We start from the raw sequence: 24,180 nt of genomic DNA, 5'->3' as shown, positions 1-24,180 counted from the left end.
AAACGCTGTTTATATTAATAAAATTTATTTCGTATTTCAATTACATATCACTTGCACTTTACATGAAATAGAATTTATTTAAGGATAAACTCTTTGTCGCCAATTAATAGTATTTACAATAAAAGCAATGCACATCAATAGGCAGTTAAGTACAAACTTTTTTTATACATCAATAGGTAACTAAGTACTAATTTTATTGATAAACACAAACTACATTTTCAATAAATGAATAAAGTACATTAACAATTTCTGAACATTTTAAATGATTTATAATTATTAACAATTGGAAATTTTTGAATTAACATTTAGACAGTAAATTTGGGACAAAAATGCCTCCTTAATCTTCTGTGGCCTCCACATCTCCCTTTATAGCCACCCTATCCGCCCAAATAAATACTAGTTATGAAAGTGATAATAAATATGTAACTTCTTTTTAAAAATTACGTCAAAAAGCAATTTAGAAAGGTTTTATCTATTACACCTAATTACAATTGAGTTAATTCAACAGTTTACAAAGTGAAAAACAAAATACCTGTAAGAAAAAGAAGACAATTTGAATTTCAAAGAAAATACAGTAAAAAGCAATTTAGAAGGGTTGTACCTATCACACTAAATTACAATTGAGTTAATTCAAAATTACATGTAGGACAATATACTAAAGTGAAGAAATACTCTACTGTTTGTTAATAATAATCGTAGAAATAATAAAGTGAAATACAAAACAGTTGAAAGAGAAAGACAAGAAAATACAAAAAATTCAGCATATTATTTACACTCATCAATATTTATTATATTTGGGATATAAATGTGGTCATTATCTCCCCCTATGGCCACCTTATCCACCAAAATGAATAATAACTATGAAAGCGTTAATAAATATTTAATTTGGTTTTAACAATGATGCCAAAATATAAATGTAGAAGGGTTTTAACTAACAGTCTAAGTACTGTTATATTAATGTACAGTTTATAAATTAAGGTACAAAGTACCTGTAAGGGAAGAACAAGAAAACAAATGAAATTTAAAAGAAAATACAATAAAAAGTAATAAAATACGTCTTCAGTCTTCCTAGAGTATCTTGAAGCGAATGGAGAAATTAGCAGAACGACAAAGTCTAATGGATTTCGAAGAGAAGGTCGGACAGATTTCGCCAAGGCAAGCTCGGCAGTCGCCTATTGCTCCTATTCCAGATAACCCACTGTATCCTGTCTGAAAGGAAGTAACGCTACAGTATATTCGAGAAAAAGTGTATAAGATAGGATGGTAACAGATAAATAACTGGCAATTAATATTAATTATGTCATGTATTCTCACCTAAATTAACTCCAGAAAGTAGCGTTCTAATGTCTACAAGTATGACGGACAATCCAAATCCGGGCACGATACTATTGCAGACAAATTATTACCTTGGTGGAATCCAAGAAAACTTTGTAGTTTTTTCGCTCATTGGTGGAAAACCAACTGCATAATGTTGCAAGATGAAGAAGTTACACCAAAGGAAGATCAATTTATTTCAGCTGGATTGATCGATCAACTGAAATGGGCAACAAAACTAAATTAACTTGTGTTAATTAAATTGAAAAACACAAAATTAAAGCGCAAATACAAACAAGTAAAACAATAAAACAAAGTGGTGATGTAGTGTTATTAATTTGTTCACTGTTCATCTCGACGTAGTCAAAATATACCTATAGTTTCTGTTACAGTTTTCAAAAGATTTAAAATAAACGATTGCTGGTCCTTCTTATAGGCAATCCACTGTACTGCAAAGTATTCTTCGTCAGCGCAGTCACCTACTGTTGTAAATTGTCAAGTACCTCGCTTTCTATTTCATCGTCTCTCTCTACATCTTATCTATCTGTCCTTGTTTTCTCCTTTATTTATGACTTTTCTGTACTTTCGACCACTATTCGCCTATCCTTCTCTTGCCGGTTACTAATACTTGTGCTGTCTTTCTCTATCTCACCACCTTTTCACCCTTAAGTAGCGTGCCATCAGTAGCAAGAAGGAGAGTACGAAGGTTGCTGCCAAGTGGCACGTTACGATTCATTTCACCGTTTTATTCACCGTTCATTCACCGTTTCATTTCACCGTTTATTCACCGTTCTTGTTTCACATAGTGTACGCCGATTGAAGGCATTGTATATATTGTAAATAGACTTTACTACATTAACAGTGTTTTCAATCCCCAACAAAAACCTACAACCCTTTAATTAGGATTGCTAGGACGTTTCATGCGATATTCTAGCCGCCGATCCTGATTCTCCGAATCGTATGAAACACCTACTTTCACTTCGTTTAATAAAGGAGAAATTACTTTATGAAGAAATAAAAACATTTTTAAATTAGGGAATANATCTTAATAAATTAGTGACATATAAAAGTGTAAACAGTTCAGTTAATTAGTGCACGTGGAAGTGCTCCTAACATCAGTACTGGATTATCATTACATCGTTTCACTACAATCTTTGCGAAAATCATCGCTGAAAGAGTCATCACCGAGAGGTCATCACCGTGAGAGTCACCGCTGCGAAATTCACCGTCGGAACCGTCATCAACCAGTCAAGGTAGGTTCGTTAATTTGTTACAAATCACCATTCCTTTTGTTATCCTTTCTACTTAACCTAATCGCCACTCAAAATGACCGACGAATTACAAAGACTACACCGCAGACGAGGATATGTGCTCAGCACTATTACGATTTTATCAAAAACACTCGACGAATGGGATTCCAACCCTAACCATCGTGATGCTGATTATTTACAAGCCACCCTGGAATCAATGGAAAAGGCCTACAAGAAATTTGAAGAAATTCAAGAGCAATTAGAAGATATCGATGAGACAGAAATCAGCCACCGGGAACCGATTATTATAAAATACAACACCGCTCTTGGAAGAGCCCGAAAATATCTTCGTGAATCACGCTCTCCGACACCGTCAACGTCAAGTTCCAGTGAAATTCAAATTGTACCACCGTTAAATCGCCAACCACCCCTAGTTGCCAATTTACCTCAAATTAATCTACCTTCATTTGATGGTAATCCTGAGAATTGGAATTCATATTTCGATTTGTTCCAATCATTAATCGATAAAACCGATTTGGAACCCGCTCGTAAACTGCAATATTTACGCATGTCTGTGAAAGGTAAGGCATATGCTGCAATTGAGTCATTACAGACTACCAACGACAATTACCAAACTGCATTGTCAATCTTAAAGGAAAAGTACGATTGCACCCGTCAGAACATGATGCGACATTGGGCAATTCTTCGTGAATATCCTCGATTACAAAAGGATACACCGGTAGCTTTGGGTAATCTGGTTGACATATTTAATCAACATATGAGATCATTAGAAAATCTAAAGGCTCCCGTTGCAACGTGGGATATTCCAGTCACAGATTTAATTTTATCTAAAATTAATCCAGCAACAGCATGGCATTGGGAAATGACTTTAGACAATAATGAAGTACCCAGCTATAAAACCTTATTGAAATTCTTAGAAAAAAGATCCAAATGCTCGACGTTTTCATCAACAAAGGAAACCAGTTCTCCAAAAATTGAAGTAGACAAGTTCAGGAAACAACATAATCCCAACACCCGAACCCATTCTTTCTTTACAAACAAGCGCACATGTCCCATTTGTTCAGATTCTCATACCATTTACCAGTGTGAACCATTTCATAAATTATCTGCAGAAGAAAGAGGAAATGCCGTGACCAAGGCAAAACTTTGTTACAATTGTCTGTCTTATGGGCACGGATATTCTCTCTGTGGTTCCAGAAAGGGCTGCAATAAATGCCAAGGACGTCATCACACTCTCTTACACCGACATGCAGAAAAAGGTCAACGGTCCAAAATTAATGGAAATACACCCACTTCGTCTCCATCGCCGACTCTAAAGGAAAATACATCATTGCCCACTTCACAAAGGGCGGAAGATGCCCCTCATAAACCTGACAGGTCTGTTGCACTTGTAGTCAATTCAGCAACGAGTGATTTAATGGTTACTGCTGTCGTCCAAGTTTTCAATTGCCGAGACAAATCAATTCAAGCTCGCACCCTTATTGACACTTGTGCCACATCGAACTTTATGACTGAAGATTTAGCAAATGCCTTAGGACTCAAGATAGAAAAATGTAATGTTTCCATCGGTGCCTTAAACACATTAACAACTGTCGCACGGGGTACCGTCAACGCAGTCATAAAATCAAGGGACAATAGATACGAACGATCACTTACATTTTTGGTAGTTCCTTCTATATCTCAGCGTATACCTGACCAACCTATACATAGAGAAAATATTAAGATTCCTCATAATTTGAAATTAGCCGATCCTAACTTCCATGAACCTGCAGAAATAGATTTATTACTTGGAGCCGGGGTCGCCTTGTCATTGTTTTGTGTAGGACAGATGCAAATACAATCAGATAAGGGAATCGAATTGTATTTACAAAAAACACGACTTGGATGGGTCATCGGGGGGAGCGCGCCGTCAGTAAAAGTATCACCAACTCGTACATGTCATATGACAAACGAAATATATTTCGACTTAGCGAAATTCTGGGAAGTTGAAGAAGGATCACCAGGTAAAACATTCACCTCTGAAGAACAAACATGTATTCAACATTTTCAACAACACGTCACCCGTAATCAGGATGGCCGTTATGTAGTCGCCTTGCCGTTCAATGAAAGAAAAGCAGATCTAGGTGAATCATATGCAATTGCATTAAAACGATTGTATAATCTAGAGAGAAAATTAACAAGGGATGCTGAATTAAGGGATCAATATCACGCCGTTCTTAAAGAATACTTAACTCTAGGTCATATGTCAAAGGTCACTGATGAACAAACAAAAGATTCAAGTTATTACTTTCCTCACCACGCAGTAATGAAAGAAGGTAGCTTAACTACAAAGGTCCGTGTTGTCTTTGATGGCTCAGCCAAGTCCACCACAGGCATATCATTAAATGATACCCTGATGGTGGGACCTACTATACAGAGTGATCTTTTCTCTTTGTTGCTGCGATTTCGAATACATCAAATCGTTATTACAGGTGACATTGAAAAAATGTATAGACAATTTTTAGTTCGCCCCGAAGACAGACGCTACCAACGAATTTTGTGGAGAAATGACGACAATAAAATTCAAACATATGAATTGAACACTGTTACTTTTGGAGTTGGGCCCGCACCGTTTCTCGCTATTGCTTGTTTACATCAGTTAGCTGATGATGAAGCAGCTGATTTTCCTATAGCTTCCAGAATCGTCAAGGAAGATATGTATGTGGATGACGCAATAACCGGAGCAGATACAGTAGAAGAGGCAGTCACTATAAGAGATGAGCTTATCAATCTGTTAGAACGAGGTCAATTGAAAATAAGACAATGGGCTTCTAATGATCCTAATTTACTAAAGGATCTGCCTAAAGAAAGTATTAACCCCCATCTTCAAATTGGGCAATCGTCTACAATTAAAACATTAGGCGTTTCGTGGGATTCAACATCTGATAGTATTATATATAAAGTACGAGCATGTAATTTGAGTGACCGTGTTACCAAGCGCCAAATACTATCTCAAACAGCCAGCATTTTTGACCCACTTGGTCTTTTATCACCAGTGATTATAGTAGCGAAAATTCTAATACAGAGGCTATGGTCACTTAAGCTAGATTGGGATGAAACGTTACCGATGGATCTTCACTGTAAATGGGTCCAATATTATAATCAACTTCCTGCGCTCAATAACCTTTCCTTTAAAAGGAAAACTGTCATTAGCAACGCCCGGTCAATTCAACTACATGGTTTTTGCGACGCTAGTGAAAACGCATATGGGGCTTGTATGTACTTAAGGTCTGTCGATTGGGACAATAAGGTGTACACCGAGTTATTATGCGCTAAGTCAAAGGTTGCGCCACTTAAAAGGCTGACAATTCCGAAGCTGGAATTATGCGGGGCTGCATTGCTTACTAAATTATATAACATCGTAAAGGACGCCATTCCTTGTAAGTTGGATAGTGTATATTTTTGGACGGATTCGATGATCGTCTTACATTGGCTTCGAACTCCATCAAAAAGACTTTTACCTTTTGTTTCAAACAGATGTTCAAATATCCAGGCAAATACCAATATAAATGATTGGTACCACGTACGGATACACGACAACCCGGCTGATCTTGCTTCAAGGGGCTTGCTACCTGCGGAGTTCGTGCGTCCTTCCCTTTGGCAACATGGTCCAGAATGGTTAAATACAAACTATAATTGGTCCATAAATGAAATAACACCTATTACAGAGTTACGCAAGGTATCATGTTTTCTAACAAAACCAAATGATCCTGCCGATAATTATTTATGGTCGATTTTTACCCGCTTCTCATCATTTAATAAACTTATAAGGGTTAAGGCATTTAAACATCATTTGAAAAGAGTGGTCGGTCATAACATCCTACTTCACCTAGAACAATTCAATACGCTGATTATCGAGATCGAAGCTATACTGAATTCACGCCCTTTAGCCCCCATATCCTCTGATCCTCAGGACTTACTAGTTCTAACACCCAGCCATTTCCTTACCGGTGATTCGTTAACGAGCCTACGCGAACGAGACTATTCAGAAGTACCCTCCAACCGTTTATCCGTTTGGCAGTTCCTTCAGAAATTAAAACAACATTTCTGGAACCGTTGGAAAAACGAATACCTCAACGAACTTTCTAATCGTTGTAAATGGACCAGCGGTCAACATCCAATCGTTGAAAACAGCATTGTTCTCCTACGAGAAGACAACATGCCTCCTCTACATTGGCCCCTGGGACGCGTAGTGAATGTCCATCCTGGTGTCGATGGTGTAATTCGCGTAGTGACAGTGAAAACCGCGAAAGGGACTGTGAAACGTTGTGTAAAACAATTAGCACCGTTACCAATTGATAGTATTAATCAAAGTGATAGTAATAAGGATTGAATATTTTAATAATAGTGACTCGAAGTTAATTCCTTTAGTTATATATTGTATTAATAATTGTTTCAATTTAATTTTAGTTACTTTTAACTATAAGTTTAATTTTCATTTATGTTGATCGGGTAACTCACCCTCTCAACGGGGGGAGTATGTTGTAAATTGTCAAGTACCTCGCTTTCTATTTCATCGTCTCTCTCTACATCTTATCTATCTGTCCTTGTTTTCTCCTTTATTTATGACTTTTCTGTACTTTCGACCACTATTCGCCTATCCTTCTCTTGCCGGTTACTAATACTTGTGCTGTCTTTCTCTATCTCACCACCTTTTCACCCTTAAGTAGCGTGCCATCAGTAGCAAGAAGGAGAGTACGAAGGTTGCTGCCAAGTGGCACGTTACGATTCATTTCACCGTTTTATTCACCGTTCATTCACCGTTTCATTTCACCGTTTATTCACCGTTCTTGTTTCACATAGTGTACGCCGATTGAAGGCATTGTATATATTGTAAATAGACTTTACTACATTAACAGTGTTTTCAATCCCCAACAAAAACCTACAACCCTTTAATTAGGATTGCTAGGACGTTTCATGCGATATTCTAGCCGCCGATCCTGATTCTCCGAATCGTATGAAACACCTACTTTCACTTCGTTTAATAAAGGAGAAATTACTTTATGAAGAAATAAAAACATTTTTAAATTAGGGAATAAAAGTGCACCTCAATAATCCATAAGTATAAAATCTTTTGCGATAATGCCCCACACCAGCTGTAATACATTTTGGTACCTTCACATTGCTTAATAAGGGAGAGAATAATTTATTCAAAAGTTAAGACATTTTTAAATTGAGTGTAAAAAATAAATCTTACCTTTTCAATGTAGTATTGATGATTTGGAAAGAACAATTCTCGTATAAGAACAAAGCAGTCTTCACTTCCGCAGTCAATAACCCAAAACACAGGAAGAAAACTCCATAAGTGAATAGTTTCAAGTACTAAAACAATTAAGAATTAATTTTTTAAGAAAGAATTAAGAAAAAATGTGTGTAAGTAGCGATTGAAATGTATAAAAAAATCAACGTATCCATATGATGAAAAATACATGAACATTATAGAGACAATAATGCAAGTTTTTGACCTGCTAAACAATTTCTTTGAAACATTTAAAATACGAAATCTTACCTTCATTATAATTGCCAAAGTATTTCCAAGTCAAAAACCAGAACAGCAAATGATGTACAGTATAAAAGGCACGTACATAGATGATTTATTGTTTGAATAGCACAATAAATAACTGCTGCCATTCATTGGCCAATCTGTGAATATAAAGGAACATCACTTTAACTATGATAATGGAAAAAGAAAACGAAATATTATTAAAATGCATGCAAAATGATAATAATGAATGAGAGTTGGGAAGTTGTTTATAACAAGTACAAATTCATTAAAATTCAAAAAATCGAAAAAGAAGTTGAACCTCCTTTTTGGTGAATATAGATAACAAATGATTATAAATTATTTACAGAAAGAAACCGTTTCTTGTAATATAAAAATTGCTTTACTAATTAAGTTAAGTTTTATGCTACTATATTTTGATTAAATTTTTTTGCTATCCTTACCAATGTTTTAAATAACTACACACTTGAAGAAAGTAAATACTAATAACCAAATTTGTTTATCCATTCACCATTTTGTATTTTAAATTAATCTATGATTTTTAATATTATCATAGATACGAAATTGTAGTTTATAGATGAGTATAATATATCTCTTATCCACTAATATTATGCAATGTTATGAACAAAATGTATGGAAGAATGTGTCTGATATCTCTGAACTGCATAATAAAATAAATGACTTCCCCATTACGTTGGAAAAAATGCAGTTAAGAGGAATACATAATTATTCGAAACTGATTAACAGAATAATAATTTAATCAAAGGAATGAATTTCTACATCTATGGACTACATTTTCATAGGATATTTATCATAGATTAAGGATGTTTAAATCTGTGGATGTGAGGTTAACGTTTGAAGAGGTTGAAGTAAAATCGCAAAACACAGAAAACTGCGGGGAACGTGCCTACAGGAGGAATAGTGTGATTGGCACTCATTTTAAGTAAGAAAACTTCAACTATAATCATGTCACTTCTCCGTGGATTAGGAAAAAAACATATTGAACTTGCTACAAAGTGGTAAACTCAATCCTTTCTTGTGATAGTACTTTACTTACGTAATTTTTCTTACAGGGTAGCTCCCGTAATTACCTATGGTACTGCAGCTAGTTTAGGGGTAGTTTACTTTACTGATTGGAAAGTAGTACTTCAATATGTTCCCTTTTACAATACCAAATTTGAAGAATAATTTAATAATATCAATAGCAGTTTAGTATGTTCTTTCATTGTTAGAAAAATGAACCTTGTAATTATATTGAAAAAACAATATGTAGCATACAATCAGTATTTTGTTATATGAGTTAAAATGTTACGAACAACTATCTTATTATCAGTAAATAAACACACAAACAAATTTCTTCATTATCTGGTTTTGTAGTAGTATTTTTCAATATTTCTTTTACAGTATAAAAGACATTCAAGTCTTTTAAGTAATATACAGGGAAAAAATANATGATAAAACCACTATTAATTTTTTAATACAACACAATACTAAAAATAGGTGGCCTAAAAACTATTTAAGTTTTCTGTTTACTTTTTAAAATATGAAAGCTATGTGAAGTACATGAATAATATATCTTGTCATTACTTCTTTAAAGATAAGACGTGAAATTTTATAATCTGTTTTCTTTCATTTTATCAAAATAACCTTTGCCTCCGCTATAATTACAAAGACAATCTTTACTTAATGATTAAGTTTATGAGAAACATTGAAATTTTAAGTTATTTACAATTTATAATCAACCAAGTAAAAACATACGGCCGTTTTTAAAATATCTAAACAACAAACCGTGCGAAAGTGCTACAATAAATTAATATAAAGGAAAGGCTGAAAGGGAATTAAATCATGACAATGGTTAAAGCCCAACCCCAGCATTAATTGGATTGTTAGCTCATTTAATCTTTCAATTGAAGTTAACTTCGACTATGCAACGATTCAACAAACCACCGAATAGATAGTGCTAATTTTTGATTTTAAAGTTTAAATTACGTTCGTCAATGTTTTAAGAAAATGCTGTGCAAGTAAGTTGAGTACATGTGAGTGTGCACCGCGTTTTATGTCGATTCGGCAATTTAGATAGTTAAGATACTTAAAAACGTTTAATAAGCAAACTAACGTACGATTTAACGTTTATTAAGTTCTAAGTAGTGCGTCTAGAAGATATGTTGTGAAATGTTTTTTTTTTTTTTATTAATCAAATGTGGACAATATTTCTAGTGATATGATTATTTTCTTAATAATGATTTAAGGTAAGTTTACAGAACTTTTGTGTTTTTTATGAAATCACTAATTACTGATATATTATCTTGCCAAACATAAATTACGTAATTCCAAATAAATTTAAATCATTATTTTGGATTAAAAGTTAAATTGTTGATACTTTACGAATTTTTTTATTGAAATAAGTAAAAAAATAAATAAATATGTGGCAGATAACTGATTTGAAACAATTAAAAACACGAAATAAACCAATTTTTTTAGATAAACAGAAGGCAAATGTTATCCAAAGTCGAGCTATTATTTTATATGCTATTGAGCGTATTTTTCTACTCAAAAGTTTACGGCGAATTGTGTACGCAATGCGATTATAAGACAGTTCATCGTATGTTAGCAGCCGATTGTTATCATAAAGACATAAGGGAAATTCCACAATGTCTTCGTACAAAAGTAGAGGTAATTAAACAATCGTTTAACTAATAAGCAACTTTACTAAATTCTTATTAATGAGCTTTTAATTTATCGAAACAAAGCATACTAGTACCGCTCACTTTATCACTTGTTTGTGTTTCTAAAATTATATAGAACCATTGCCTAGCCCAAATTTCGTCTTTGTACTATTTACATATTGTGTACTTATTATTACTTTACAGAACTAACGAAAAGATTACGTTATATATAAACTCAGTGTTGTACTACAATATTAACCGTTTCAAACTAATATCAAAAATTTAATGCTACTTAAAAATAAGATAAAATTCATCCTTTAATAATCGAACAGACAAATAGCGAATTTGGGGCTAAAAATGTACATTAAAGGGGCGGTACATGTATAACACATTCTTATTTTGCTGCATGTTTTACTACTAGAAATTTATGTTTTGATTAGTGACCATATAAGATTTAGATTTAAAATTATAGTACTTTTATATTTCATATTGTACTTAATTTTTTGTTAAGGTTTTGGAATTATCCTACAATCGAATTCGCACAATAAAGGATGGTGACTTAAGCCGATACAGCAACGTGAAAATATTATACCTGTCAGATAATATGATATCAAATATTGATGAATCTGCACTGTCCAGCCTAACAAGTTTAATAAGCCTCGATTTAACGTTAAACGTGCTAGATACAGTTCCTCTAGTCATCTTTCATTTGCCTTCACTAAAAAAACTCTACCTAAGTCAAAATGGAAATATTAACATAGCCGAAGTTGTGAATATGACCAAATCAATAACAAGTCCTTTAGAACACATAGACATTAGTTATAACAAATTTCAAGAGCTCCCAGAATTTGGAATTCTACCAACATTAGTTACTTACAATATATCTGGAAATAATGTTAGAAAGTTCTCTCTTAGAAACATCGCAGGACTATGTAATTTAAAGATATTAATAAATAACCATTTCTCTGCCGAATATGAAGATGTATGCGACTGTTGGGAACTTACTAAGTGGATGCAATTAAAAGGAATACAATTTACTCCTTTAAATTGCCCAGTAGCTGAAGATGGTAAGTGGTAATTTCTTATTAAAATAATTATGGTACATAAAGTAGGTATAAGTACCTTTTCGCGCTTCAGATTTTTCGTTAAGAAGAAGTGGAAGAAAAGCAAAAGTAGGGGTTACAATATTAAAGACAGAAAATTAACAAAAATATGTACCAATTAAAAATTGTATAACTATTCTTATTATTGCAGTACAATTAATTGATTTGTTTATTTCAAAGTAGCGTTAAATTAAGAATTCTTGTAGCACTACTAGAATACTACTATTACCATTAAATTTAATTAAACTTCGGCTTCTCCTCAAATTTAAATAATAATGTAGCATTTAAAAACATACCCTGAGCGCTTATTCCGACAGCTAGTAAGAGGGAATCTGCAACTTCCTAAAGTTATTCTTTAAGACCTTTAACTATTGGCTGCGTTGATTGATAATTATTCTATTTTCCAGCCTGTACTTATAACTTTTCTGAAAGAGAAATTTTGGATTATGAAGAATGCAAGATCCGTTTCGAGAAAATTGTATTAGAAAAAAAATTAATAACGTACGTTGCACCAGCAGTCGCAGTGTTTTTAGTTGCACTGTTAATTATTCTATTCATATTATTCAGAAGAAGAAAACGGAAATTACTTAGGAGAGAAAAGAAATATGGTAATATACTACCGAGTAAAAGTGACGTTGAAAATGAAACGTTTACAGATTAATCGCATGCTTGTTATTTGAGTATTATATTTATATATGTACTATATTTTGTATTAAAATTATAATAAAATGTTTTTATAACGTTTTTATTTTGCTATAATTGGGGAACATTGAAATTCGTTATATACAACCAAGCACACATTGGTGTATATTAAGTTGCATACACTTAATCAACACTACGGTGTTAAATATTAAAAGAGCGCAATAATTTAAATTCTGGTACAAACAATGGACAGGAGGATTAAAAATGTAGATCAGCATAACAGTATAATATATTGACTACAAAATTTCAACATATGTACGTCACAATTCAGCAGTTTGGAAGCATGGTGCACCTATGCATTCCGAACAGAAGGTTCACAGTCCTATCATTTAAGATTGAAGGTAGCTTGTAACGTCAATCCTTTTCCTTTTAACATATAACAATGGCTAAAGCTTAGATAAATTAATAAGACTAGCTCAAAAATAATTAAGCTCGATAAATGATATAATATAACACTCAATACTCATCATTCTAAGTATCTAAAAAAGTACATAACAGAGTCGGTTACAACTGTAAGTTTCACATCAAACAAGTATTTATTTAAATTTACTTCGATATTTTTCTGCTATTGTCATTATATATGTATTGTCATGAGTTAATAAGGGATCACGGTTTTAATGTATCTCATTTAAAAATGTTTTAACATAATAACATATACTGCTACTTCTATCATATATATATATGTTTTATTATGTAGTTATGTATGTATGTATGTATGTATGTATGTATGCTTTTTTAACTATATATGATATTCTTAGTGATTGCCCACAATTCGCAATTTCGTTTTACTTATAGCTTTAGATTTAATTGGCAAACTTCACATGAATGTTTCGAAAATATCGAAATTCTGACAATCTTAGTAACACTATTATAATCAGCGCGTGAGTCTATAAAAAGTATTCAAACACAGTCATATGTATATACACTTACAATGAAGATGAGTTAAATCTATAAGAAAATTTGATCGCATTTTTAAGACACTTTTAATACGATGGTGAGAAAGTACATTTGATGTAAAAATGCGTAGTTGCATTGATAAAAGGTTACCATAAATATTATAGTTAATGTTGTTACTGTTTATTTCATATTTATCGTTGCAGCCTTATAATAAGCAAAAAGAAATTCCTACGTCTGTAGATTTATATGTATTAGGCCTCTTATAACAGCCGTCAATCATTGATAAAGTATGAATTTGAAATTTTTAATGAGTAACTGATGTGAGTTAAGAGAAAAAGATTCTCACTGGTAGTAGTGAAATGAGTATATATGTACATGTACATTTATGAGATTTCTTTTTTTAAACATGGCAGTGATGAGTTGTAGCAATATAACTACGTTAAATATACAAATGCGAATGAAAACGGTAAGCGTTATTTATCTACTAACGTTCAAAATTAATAGTGGAGCATTTTTTGGACGAATTAGGTACGCAATTTGGAGTTTTTTTTTTTAAATAAAATGAAAAGAAAATAATGTATGTTTCAGTATGATGTTAAACTAGCGAAAAAGCAACAAAACACTACGACTAGAAATGCGAGTTTATGAAAATGGGGTATATCAAAGCACCACAAATTACAGAACTAATTTGAATCGTTTCACATTTTTCTACTATATCATATATATTCGTTAAATCTATTGGATTATCTACAAAAATTCGAAACCTTTACCTAAACGACACACTTCATTCTTATAAAAAAACATTTCCTTAATTAAGTTATTTAGTTCTCTCCGGGTTTTAATTTTTATAATTTTTAGTATTTTAATATATATATAGCATTCTTAAAGATGAAAAGATTCCTACTATAAATAGCGCTATACTTATAAGGCTCACTATATTTTTTAGAATTTTATCTAACGATGAAGTAGAAAAAATTTGGGATAAGTAAATAGCTAGGAAAGTATTTATGCAAATAAGCATAGCAGAGCAGCACACACTTTATATAGTAACGAACGTTTGCCAATTTCATCTAAACAATAAGAAATTCAGAAAACCATTCATCGTAAAAATCATTAGTTAAGTATATAAATCTATAGAAAACTATGCATATGTCTCTTCACTAAATCGTTTTTTTTATTTTATATATATTCTAAGGGTATAAAATATATTTTAAGCGTTTCAAAGTCCCTAAAGTCGAATTATTGTCACATTTGTCGATTTTTTTTTATTTTTGTTTTTTTTTGAATTATCAAAATTGACTTTAGAGACGTACATATATACGTTACCTAAACGTATAACATACGCATACATGTATGACAGTACGCTATATAAACAGATCACATGTAGGTGGCGGTCCATTCGAACACTAGATGAATTTATTATTAGAAAATATCACTATAAAATTAATCTAGATTCTTTGTGCGTAACTAAATTGTCTGCTTTGCTACACATACAAATGCATCAGATTAAAGCATTAGGGTAGAACATTGTACCATTTCACATTTTGTACCATAGCTGCATAATTTATTAATTTCGCAAAATTTTGTTTATGGTAAAGATTACTAAATAGTTACTTTCTATAATATAAGCAAGCCGCAAGGGCCGTAAGTTTCTGTCCAATTCACAGCACAGAATTCGGTTATCAAATAGAACTATTAGTTATGTATATGTTACATGTTTCTGTTTAGCCGAATATTAAATTGTTCGACTATTTTATTCTAAGCGTACAATGCAGACACCTAACAGCCTTTAGTTTTAAAAATGTTTGTGTATTTTGCTACAACCTCATTTTCAGTTAAAGTAGATTTCGTTTGAAGTATACATATATAATATTTACCTACTATAAGTTTAATAAAAAATATGATAGTTATAATTAAAATTCGATTAAAACGTTAACCGTATCTTGGCTTATTATCTTTTTGATTCTACTGAATAAAAATAATTTGTAAATAGCAAAGATGCCTTTACTTTCACTTATCAGTCTGCATTATTTAATTATAGTGATATGTAAGGTAAAAGCAATCATTCTGATAAAAGAATAATATAAATTCATAAGTTCCCATTATCGATAATTCCTTTATATATGTATTCCTGCAGCCGTTTTTCCTTATTTATTTATTTTCTCATAGTACCTGTACTCCTTTTTATGAATAATATTTAGTTGTATTAAAGCTCTACATGTTTGTTGGTCTATGATATATATATATATATATATATATATAGTTGTAAATATTTGACATCATTTACGAAGTAACCTGCTACCATATTGACTACTAGAAACGGCATATCAATTTTGATAGTCTAATTTGAATAAAGAGCTATTTGTTTTAATATCCACGGTATGTATTTGGGAACATATGCATATACACCTGGTAAATGAGGATGTGCGCATTTTATACCCCAACTTACTATACCCCCTACGAACCACTTGTCAGGATCTTCTTCATCCTTACATAAAAGGGGCCCACCAGAATCCCCCTAAATATAAAAGTTTTACTTATTATTAAGTAATACGTCACTACAATTTCACAACGAAAAAGCCTAAAAGCCTACTTTTGTATCCTATTAATAAAATAATTACATGCAGCATTCATTCATCAGAAAACGTTTTATACGCCAGAAAATTAACACCAGAAAATATAGTAGCAAGTTTGCTATTTAGCGAAACGAAACAAACACAGTAACGCTTTGACAGGAGGCAATTGTGAACGTTTTCACTCACCTGACAAGCGTCTTTTCCTCCTTCCTTATAACCAGCGCAGATCATTCCATTGGTGACGTTAAGGTCTTGATTCTCAAGCCATGCGTTGCAAAGTTCACGGTTCAAAACTGGAACTTCTACTTCATTGATCTCCGGCTCGTATTCTGACACTTAAAAAATATCAACTCATAAATTATAACGTATACATTTAACACAATTAGTGACAGTGACAGCAACTTACTTCCTTTGTCTTCCTTTTTTCCCCAGCCAATGACTGTACACACAGTTCCAGGTCGAAGTTCTTTAGTAGAAGATGGAAGACACACCGGCAATAGATGCTCGTGAAATGTAACTCTTGATGCTAACTAAAATAGAAATATCATTCAATAATACCAAAACAGGTCTGTAGAAGAATAACTGCTATCCTACCTGAAATAAAGCAACATCGTTATCGTGAGCAGTACCAACATTATACAATGGATGTGGAACAACACGTTGAACTTTCATTTTTTGACCATAATATGAATGTGCATGCCTCCTAGTGATACCCAATTGAATTGTCCAACCGTTTACATCAGAATGACTAAATTAATGGAATATATGTGATAATGTAATTTGCATAATTTTAGAGAGTTCCAAATCAAACTACTTACTTGCCGACACAATGTGAAGCTGTTAGAACCCACTGATCAGCTATAAGAACTCCTGCGCAATAAAAAATTTCTTCAGGTCCGCCCAAAAGTGCAGCTAAGAACGGCCAATCTCCAGGGCGTGATTTAACTCCGCCTATTATTCTTAATGACTTTTCAGCATACGATTTCCTAGTTTTACCACAACCTAAGAAAAACAAAACTGACGATAGGAAGTGGTAAATATGAAATGGCAACTTACGAAAATTAGTGCAAGTTAGATCAACTGTTGTATAACTGCCTTTGCAAGAACTAAATTCTCGTAGCAAGTTCTTGGAACGCCTATTCTGATGCATCCACCACAATGCAGTGTTCTCTTGAACGAGTTCAGAATTTAGATTACTCCCATTTAAAAGGCGACTTGAGTTAACAGACCTGGAAGAACGAAATGGAAAAATTAAATGTATTTGTTGCTATTGATGAAAATCAGATAGTGATTGTTTACTCACGAGTATCCTAATAAAGAACAGATATTTAAAGCTGACTTTGTTTCATTCCAGTGGGTAATACAAGCAGGGACCCATTTTTGAAATTCTGGGCGAAAAATCTCTAATTGTCCTTTACCTTCGTCTCCATTTCTTTCACTCAGACGTACTAAAAATAACATATATTTCACTTACGATTAGTTACAGTTAATATTAAAAAAAAAAATAGTCTTACGACAATTCCTTTCATCTTGTCCCATGGGACAATCTACTTTTCCATCGCACATTTGTTCTTGCGCCATACATCGGTCGTTACCACAGTGAATCATTCCAGGGCTACATTTATGGCAATTTAATTCGTCAGATTGGTCCTTGCAATCTATGTGCCCGTCGCATCTCCATTCTTTTGGAATACATCTTCTGACATCACACTGGAACCCTGATGGGCATACTGGAAAAAATACAGTGCCAGGAACGTTGTGAACAACAACATAAAAACTATTTACTCGGTTTTTGTGCTCGTAATTTGGCTTCCATTACTTCTTTATGACCTACACATTTTTCTGGATCTGAAGAGTCAGGAAAAAGACCACATTCCAAATAATTTGGTAAAGCTAATCCAAAAACGTCTAAGAAAAAGCCACATCGTCTTTTGGTTTCTACAGTTATAAGAGAATAGTTAAAAATGGGAAAATTATCAACACGTAGTTATTTCTTCAATGCTAAAAGATCTTACCATCACACAGGTTGCGACACGGACGAATCATAACACCTGATTCTCCACATTTAGGAACAAAAACAGAACAGAGAAATAAAGCTGCTAGCTCGTAACATCTAACATCTACAACCGCATCGTACGCTTCAAGTTCAAGGTCTGCGTCCCTTTGACTAAAGTGTCCTAGGTAATTAGGAAATACAGTATAATTGTAGGGGACATTGTGGTGATGGCAAAAATCTACTATCACTGGGAGACATATTCCAGGAGCTGGGTTAGAGGGAACTGTTGAAGGAGAAACTATAAATTGTTTGGTGGTGTAATTTATCGGCTTATTTATTATTTGAACTGCAGGTGGTTGAGCTGAAAGAAGAATTATCTTAAGACAGGTTGCACAAACTACAAGTAAAAGTTACTTACAGCTACCTTTCAGGTAAGCTGCCATTCCTCCGCCTATAGCCAAAAGAGCAACTGCGTTTATTAATATTTGGGCAAATTGGAATTTTAGTTTCACTCTTTTAACAGATATACTTGACGGTCTTCTCATGTCTTTAATAATCTAAATGCGAAATTTTAATGTAAAAAAGAATTTATTTTTTAAATTCCCTAATTGTTAATAAATTGCTTTGAAATATTTAGGATCACGCCGTATAAACAACAAAAATATATTACCTTGTGATGTAGAGAAGCGTTAGATCCATGTTGCAATTTAACAATAGCTTGTAAGCTGGCAGGAGTTGAAGCACTTTTTGTTAAGGGACTATTTCGTTCTTTCGCTTCTTTCCCATCTTTTTGTAATTTATTAAAAATCCCACCGTTCTGATGCTTTCCCGAGTTTCTCAAAGGAATTAAAGGCGTTCCCATGGTTTTAATTGTATAAGAAGGCGATGACGTCTGGCTACAACTGTCGCTTGAGATACTCATGTCTTGGCGTGTTAAAGATTTCGTATTAGAAGACTGATTGTGTTGAACGTTTTTTTGGAACGTAATGCGATTATATTTCTCGCATGCATTTCCGTTACTATAAATTGTGCCAGCATTAGTGGTAGAATTTATGTTATTTGTAAGTTTTTGAACAGATGTTGAATTAGCTGCAGTAAAATCAAATACATTTGGACAGGTATTAGTTTGTTTGCCAGATTTTGGAGAATATTGTTTGTCGGAATAAACAAAACGAACACCTCTGGGTGGAGGTTGAGGTTTTGCGTGGTGTCGAAGTGATTCTGGCAATGCTCTATTTTTTGGAGTTGGAGGAAGAGGCGGTGGTCGCCTGTCGATATTTGTCACCTCTTGAAACGATGTCGGCAATGTAACATTAGAATTCTGAACGGGGGGTTTACGTAAGGGTACTGGAGGGGGTATCTACGGCAATAATTTTTTATTAAGTCACTGTTTTACGAAACTTTTTATTAAACGATTATACGTATATTTAAGACTATCACTACAACCGTCTATTCAAGGGCCGCATTGCCAAGGAAAAATGAAGTAATAGAAAACTTGATTCCTATCACTTTCAACGATCTTTTTTTATGAAAGTTAAATTAAAATCGTAAATCTATATCTAAAAATTTATGGCAGATATGAAATTCATTTTTTTGACAATTCCATCTCAAGAAACGCCGTATTTTTTGGTGTCTTACTTTTCTTATTATTATGCCTTATTGAAAAGCCATCAATCTCTCCTACCTTTTGCAAATAATTCGGCGCTTCAAAAAATAATAAGAAAGGTGAAATAGAAAATCGACACTCAAGCTAATCAAATATAGGTTTAGTAACAGGAAAATTATATAACTATATTTGTGTTTTTATCTTAATAACATGACGGCAGTTGTGATGCATCTTTCTTTGGTAATAAAAATATACCGAGAAAATAATTAACTTGTCGTGCATAGTCATATATTAAATAATTAATTTCGAGCTCTTATGTACAATATAGACAAAAAAATATAACGCAAGCTATAAAAAAGTGCAAGTTCACTTTTTTTATTTAAAATTATGTACACATAAGAAAAACAGATGAACATCTTACCGGTGTGGCATTATCTACTGTGCTTTGACAATTGTGCGAAGAATGTCTTCTAGCATAAATATTAGAATTGATAGGTGCAAGGGTAAGGGTTAAGGGCTGTACTTGTGCGTGATCGCCATCCAGCAGATCTATAAAAGCGTGCTCGTTTGCCAAACTACCCCATCGACTGTGCAATAAAATGCGAAATTAAAATGATAAAATAATAAATTTATAAAGATACCTTGGTAGAGTCTCATTGCAGTAACTGATACTGTGTCGCTGTTGATGGCCTAACATATCACCACTTGATTCCAATTAATTGATTAATATATAAACCATTTTGCTAAGGAATTAACGCTTTTAATAAAATAACGTTATTAAGTCAAATGGATAAGTATACCTGAAAAAATATATGTTTTCTTATTGAATTTATGGACGCGTTACAGTTTTATTCATCATTAAGTTTATAAGTGAACTCTAAATATGAGAAAACAGAGATAATTTTAAAATTAATCTTGAAATGAATGTCACAGTTTTAACCAATGAAAATATTAAAACTTTATATAACATTAGTTGTTTTACCACAGTGTGGTCAAATCCTTAAATTAATCCAATTTTTAAGGTAACAAGCAAAATTACAATTCACAAAAAAAGTATTAATTTTCAGTAAGTAGATGAAGTCTATGGGATAGAGGATAAACTTTAAAACTAATTTTCTTTTGTATTGTTCGAATATTGATTTTCAGTAAGTTCTGTACACGAAACCCATTTATAAGCTTCAGTGAATAGGTCTATTATTTTCAGAAGAAAAGAAAAATTTGATGTTCAATCATCATTTTTTAGTACAATGTACTACCTAGTATCAAGCTGCATAAATGCAACTTTAAATTTTGGTTGACACGACTAGTTGAATTTCAAATACTGTCTACTTATAACATATAAAATATAATAAAGTAGTTACGCTATATCATTTACCTTTTTTCTATTGATTTCACAGCCTCATGATAAAACGTAATCCCTATAAAAAATTGAAAACTAATTTACGTGTGCATATATATAGGCATTTCACAAGTATTGTAAATTATTCACAGAATTATGAACGTGAACGTATTTATGGTCATACTTTTGCAATTTACAATTATATTACACATTTATACGTAATAATTACGTATGATTTCAAAAATTCAAAATTTTCTAGGTACTTCACATACAGAAGTTATACTTCTTATTAATAATATAATTGCTTATTCGATTACTAAGAAAAATATATTTTATGTTTAATAAAACAAAAGCGCAGCACTTCAAAAACCTATCTAGCGAAGACCAGAAAAATTTCATTTGAAAAATAGGCAAGAAAAAGAATCATTTTCGCAAGAAAGTGTTGTTAGGAAAAGAATTAATTCATTGCTATTCTAAAAAAACATATAAAAACATATAATGCTTAAAGAGAAGCATAATATTTTAACTAATAATTACAGGTAGATAATTGCAATGAATAATTTCTAGGTGTACTACTCTTTTTCTTGCGTAATAGTAGGTAATATACAGTTACTCCCACAAAACATTTTTCGGCAGATATTTACTATTTGTAGCTATATTTGTCATGCCAACTGTATGTGTGTACTATTACTACTGTTTACTACTACAACCGCAAAATGTGTGGGCAGCAAACAGGTCACTGACCTGCTATATCGTACATACATATATATAATTTTATACATATATACACATTTCTCTACATGCGAAACAGAAAATTTGTTACAAGAAGCGCTGAAGTGAGCAAAAACATACAGGTATAAGTGCTATCGGCTCACCTGTGCAAGAAGTAGTAATGTTCATGCTCAGCTAACGACCGGGACTAAAGACATTGACCGTCGTGGTACTTGATAGCGACAGGGTGTTATCCGTAAAAGGGAGGCAGGCCAAATTCAGGGCTTGCGTGCCTAGAACGTACCTTCAGTTAGATCGTGACGGCAAATGTATAACTATACTATTAGTCACACATTAAAAGGATTACCTAATTTTATACATCTAATCATAATTTAATTAAACAAAATATAGTCTAGATTAAAGCAAAATAGTTTTATATATACAGGCTAAGCAGACTTATCAAATAAAACTCAAAATAAAATTGCTTCTATTTCCTCGATGGTGCAACATTAGTTTACTTGCTTTAATCCATTTGAGCACTTTTGAAATAATATAACAAAAATTATACTTATTGTAACTCCATTAATAACAAAAAAACACAACAAAATGTTTAACAAACTTTTTGTTATTTATCCATTAAAGTTTTAATATATTCCTACTCAAAGAAACCACTTGCAAAAACAGGACAATAAAATTACTTCTATTTTGTTTAAAGTGCAACTTTAATTTATTTGGCTATCCACTTGCGTCTTTTTTATGCGATACAATAAAATTAAAGCATTTTGAATTTGATCAAAATATGTATCTAAATTAACTCAGTTCATTTAAAAAAATATTATACTATTAGCATTAATTTATTTACGTATCTGGTTAATTTTGTAAATTAATCCATCCAAAACAGTTGACTTATTGTCAGTGAACTTCATATTTTGCCTGGATGTACTTATACCTAATTCAATTTAAAGAATTCGTATACAACTATATGTTGCAATTAAAAAATATATAGAATAATTGTTTTTCAGTTTATGATGGTAGTAAAATAATCTTTCTATCTTGTGATACAGTAGACAGAAATATTTAAAGTATTTAAGATGAAGTATTTGTGACAGATGGTATACTAACGTTGCATACATAAATGTACATATAGCATACGTAGATATATGTATACCAGTGGAGAGTACGTACCGTAGCCTAGGAAGACGTCGCTGATTTCCTTGGAGAGTCTGCGCTAATTCGTCACAATCGGCAACGGGTCCAGCGTCGTGGTGGTTACCTACTCTACACCAGCTCCGTTGCCCGTTGCTTTCGTCCGGGACAACGGTACAATCCCAGACCACCCTGATCAACCTTGCCGTTCGATTCAGCTGAGCAACGAGTCGGATAACCATGTGCAAAGGGAATGTTTGTTATCCCTCCGTATTGACCGTAATAATGCCAACATCCCTTTTCAAAACCGATTATAATAAACAATTACCTACAATGCAAATAAAATAAAAAAATTATAAATAAAAATGTAAAAGTAAAAAAGCTGCATTAAAATAAATATATGCAAAATAAATTGACTAGTAATTACTTAAAAAAAAAACTATAATATTTACCTCTTGGTATGTAAGGGCTGGTAAATTTATTCTACAGTGTATGACTTCTTTGTCCTTTGCAGTATATTAGAAGTAAATCTTCAATTTATCTTCAAAGTTAATTGGTCTTTTGTGCAAAAATAATAAAATATTTCCATATTGCAGCAAAAACTTTTAAAAGCGCTAACAGAAAATGTGCTAAAAAAAGCAATACGTTCCTACAATTAAGTGAAAGTTAATTGTACTTTTCATGGAAAAAATAAGCATTTTTAAAATTTATAAATTGTGTAAAAAAATTCCTTCCGCATTATTATTCAACCGTTAGTTACTACCTATACCAATTTGCATATAAATTTCCACCACATTCAATATAATCGATGATTATTAAACGAACGATAAAAATAAATCACATTACATTTACTTCAGATGATTATGTGTGTGGTTTTATATGTTGCGTAAAATAAAGCCGTTTTTTATTTGTAAAAATAAACCTTTTTTAATTTGACACATGCAATCAGTACCAATAATTAAAGTAATTTGTTTTCCCATTTAAAATGGGAAATTTCTAATGAGTTTTCCGGGAATTACATGCTTCATTAATCAAAAACAAAATTAACACCACATTCAATATAATCGATGATTATTAAACGAACGATAAAAATAAATCACATTACATTTACTTCAGATGATTATGTGTGTGGTTTTATATGTTGCGTAAAATAAAGCCGTTTTTTATTTGTAAAAATAAACCTTTTTTAATTTGACACATGCAATCAGTACCAATAATTAAAGTAATTTGTTTTCCCATTTAAAATGGGAAATTTCTAATGAGTTTTCCGGGAATTACATGCTTCATTAATCAAAAACAAAATTAAANTAC

At 32.3% G+C, this 24,180-nt stretch overlaps 3 protein-coding genes across 7 annotated transcripts; 2 read left to right on the top strand and 1 right to left on the bottom strand.

Annotated features, from left to right (window-relative positions):
• Positions 1 to 452: 452 nt before the first annotated feature.
• On the bottom strand, positions 453 to 23,908 carry LOC108742686 (atrial natriuretic peptide-converting enzyme-like). Of its 4 annotated transcripts, none has more exons than XR_003231511.1 (22): positions 23,322 to 23,908; positions 22,909 to 23,197; positions 21,888 to 22,016; positions 21,049 to 21,091; positions 20,315 to 20,473; positions 20,095 to 20,260; positions 18,738 to 19,427; positions 18,486 to 18,624; positions 18,087 to 18,428; positions 17,857 to 18,009; positions 17,586 to 17,801; positions 17,375 to 17,519; positions 17,128 to 17,300; positions 16,890 to 17,073; positions 16,666 to 16,819; positions 16,478 to 16,601; positions 16,258 to 16,406; positions 12,193 to 12,321; positions 8,134 to 8,267; positions 7,822 to 7,946; positions 1,315 to 1,534; positions 453 to 1,209 (listed from the first exon to the last, which is right to left on the bottom strand). XR_003231511.1 is itself a non-coding variant. In XM_025976555.1 (18 exons), the coding sequence occupies exons 5-18, from the start codon at positions 20,368 to 20,370 to the stop codon at positions 15,837 to 15,839; spliced, it is 2,868 nt and encodes a 955-aa protein (XP_025832340.1). In that variant the 5' UTR covers positions 20,371 to 20,473; positions 21,049 to 21,091; positions 21,888 to 22,016; positions 22,909 to 23,197; positions 23,322 to 23,908; the 3' UTR covers positions 12,810 to 15,836. The 4 variants fall into 4 exon arrangements, 1 of the variants encoding a protein (XP_025832340.1); XR_003231512.1 differs by having other exon boundaries at positions 453 to 1,205; XR_003231513.1 differs by lacking the exon at positions 12,193 to 12,321.
• LOC108742688 (cytochrome b-c1 complex subunit 10-like) lies at positions 8,821 to 9,491 on the top strand. 2 transcript variants are annotated; one of them, XR_001938707.2, is made up of 3 exons: positions 8,821 to 8,835; positions 8,894 to 9,146; positions 9,201 to 9,491. XR_001938707.2 is itself a non-coding variant. In XM_018477982.2 (2 exons), the coding sequence occupies exons 1-2, from the start codon at positions 9,094 to 9,096 to the stop codon at positions 9,313 to 9,315; spliced, it is 168 nt and encodes a 55-aa protein (XP_018333484.1). In that variant the 5' UTR covers positions 8,948 to 9,093; the 3' UTR covers positions 9,316 to 9,491. The 2 variants fall into 2 exon arrangements, 1 of the variants encoding a protein (XP_018333484.1); XM_018477982.2 differs by lacking the exon at positions 8,821 to 8,835 and having other exon boundaries at positions 8,948 to 9,146.
• LOC108742687 (leucine-rich repeat and immunoglobulin-like domain-containing nogo receptor-interacting protein 2) lies at positions 9,749 to 12,640 on the top strand. The gene is made up of 4 exons (XM_025976560.1): positions 9,749 to 10,376; positions 10,609 to 10,800; positions 11,305 to 11,860; positions 12,304 to 12,640. The coding sequence occupies exons 2-4, from the start codon at positions 10,624 to 10,626 to the stop codon at positions 12,555 to 12,557; spliced, it is 987 nt and encodes a 328-aa protein (XP_025832345.1). The 5' UTR covers positions 9,749 to 10,376; positions 10,609 to 10,623; the 3' UTR covers positions 12,558 to 12,640.
• Positions 23,909 to 24,180: the final 272 nt, after the last annotated feature.

The sequence above is a fragment of the Agrilus planipennis genome, unplaced genomic scaffold (assembly GCF_000699045.2).
Source record: "Agrilus planipennis isolate EAB-ADULT unplaced genomic scaffold, Apla_2.0 scaffold346, whole genome shotgun sequence".
In the NCBI taxonomy this organism is placed as follows: domain Eukaryota; kingdom Metazoa; phylum Arthropoda; class Insecta; order Coleoptera; family Buprestidae; genus Agrilus; species Agrilus planipennis.
This window is presented reverse-complemented; position numbering and strand designations above follow the sequence as displayed.

Excerpts from the sequence above, each read along its gene's own strand:
- LOC108742688 (XM_018477982.2), top strand. The coding sequence starts at position 9,094 with ATGTCACTTCTCCGTGGATTAGGAAAAAAACATATTGAACTTGCTACA. Across the intron at positions 9,147-9,200 it reads ATTGAACTTGCTACAAAGTG|GGTAGCTCCCGTAATTACCT; the intron begins GTAAACTCAATC and ends TTTTTCTTACAG.
- LOC108742687 (XM_025976560.1), top strand. The coding sequence starts at position 10,624 with ATGTTATCCAAAGTCGAGCTATTATTTTATATGCTATTGAGCGTATTT. Across the intron at positions 10,801-11,304 it reads GTCTTCGTACAAAAGTAGAG|GTTTTGGAATTATCCTACAA; the intron begins GTAATTAAACAA and ends TTTTTTGTTAAG. Across the intron at positions 11,861-12,303 it reads TTGCCCAGTAGCTGAAGATG|CCTGTACTTATAACTTTTCT; the intron begins GTAAGTGGTAAT and ends TCTATTTTCCAG.
- LOC108742686 (XM_025976555.1), bottom strand. The coding sequence starts at position 20,370 with ATGTTAGGCCATCAACAGCGACACAGTATCAGTTACTGCAATGAGACT. Across the intron at positions 17,520-17,585 it reads ACAAGATGAAAGGAATTGTC|TACGTCTGAGTGAAAGAAAT; the intron begins GTAAGACTATTT and ends TGTTATTTTTAG. Across the intron at positions 17,301-17,374 it reads TGTTCTTTATTAGGATACTC|GTCTGTTAACTCAAGTCGCC; the intron begins GTGAGTAAACAA and ends TCGTTCTTCCAG.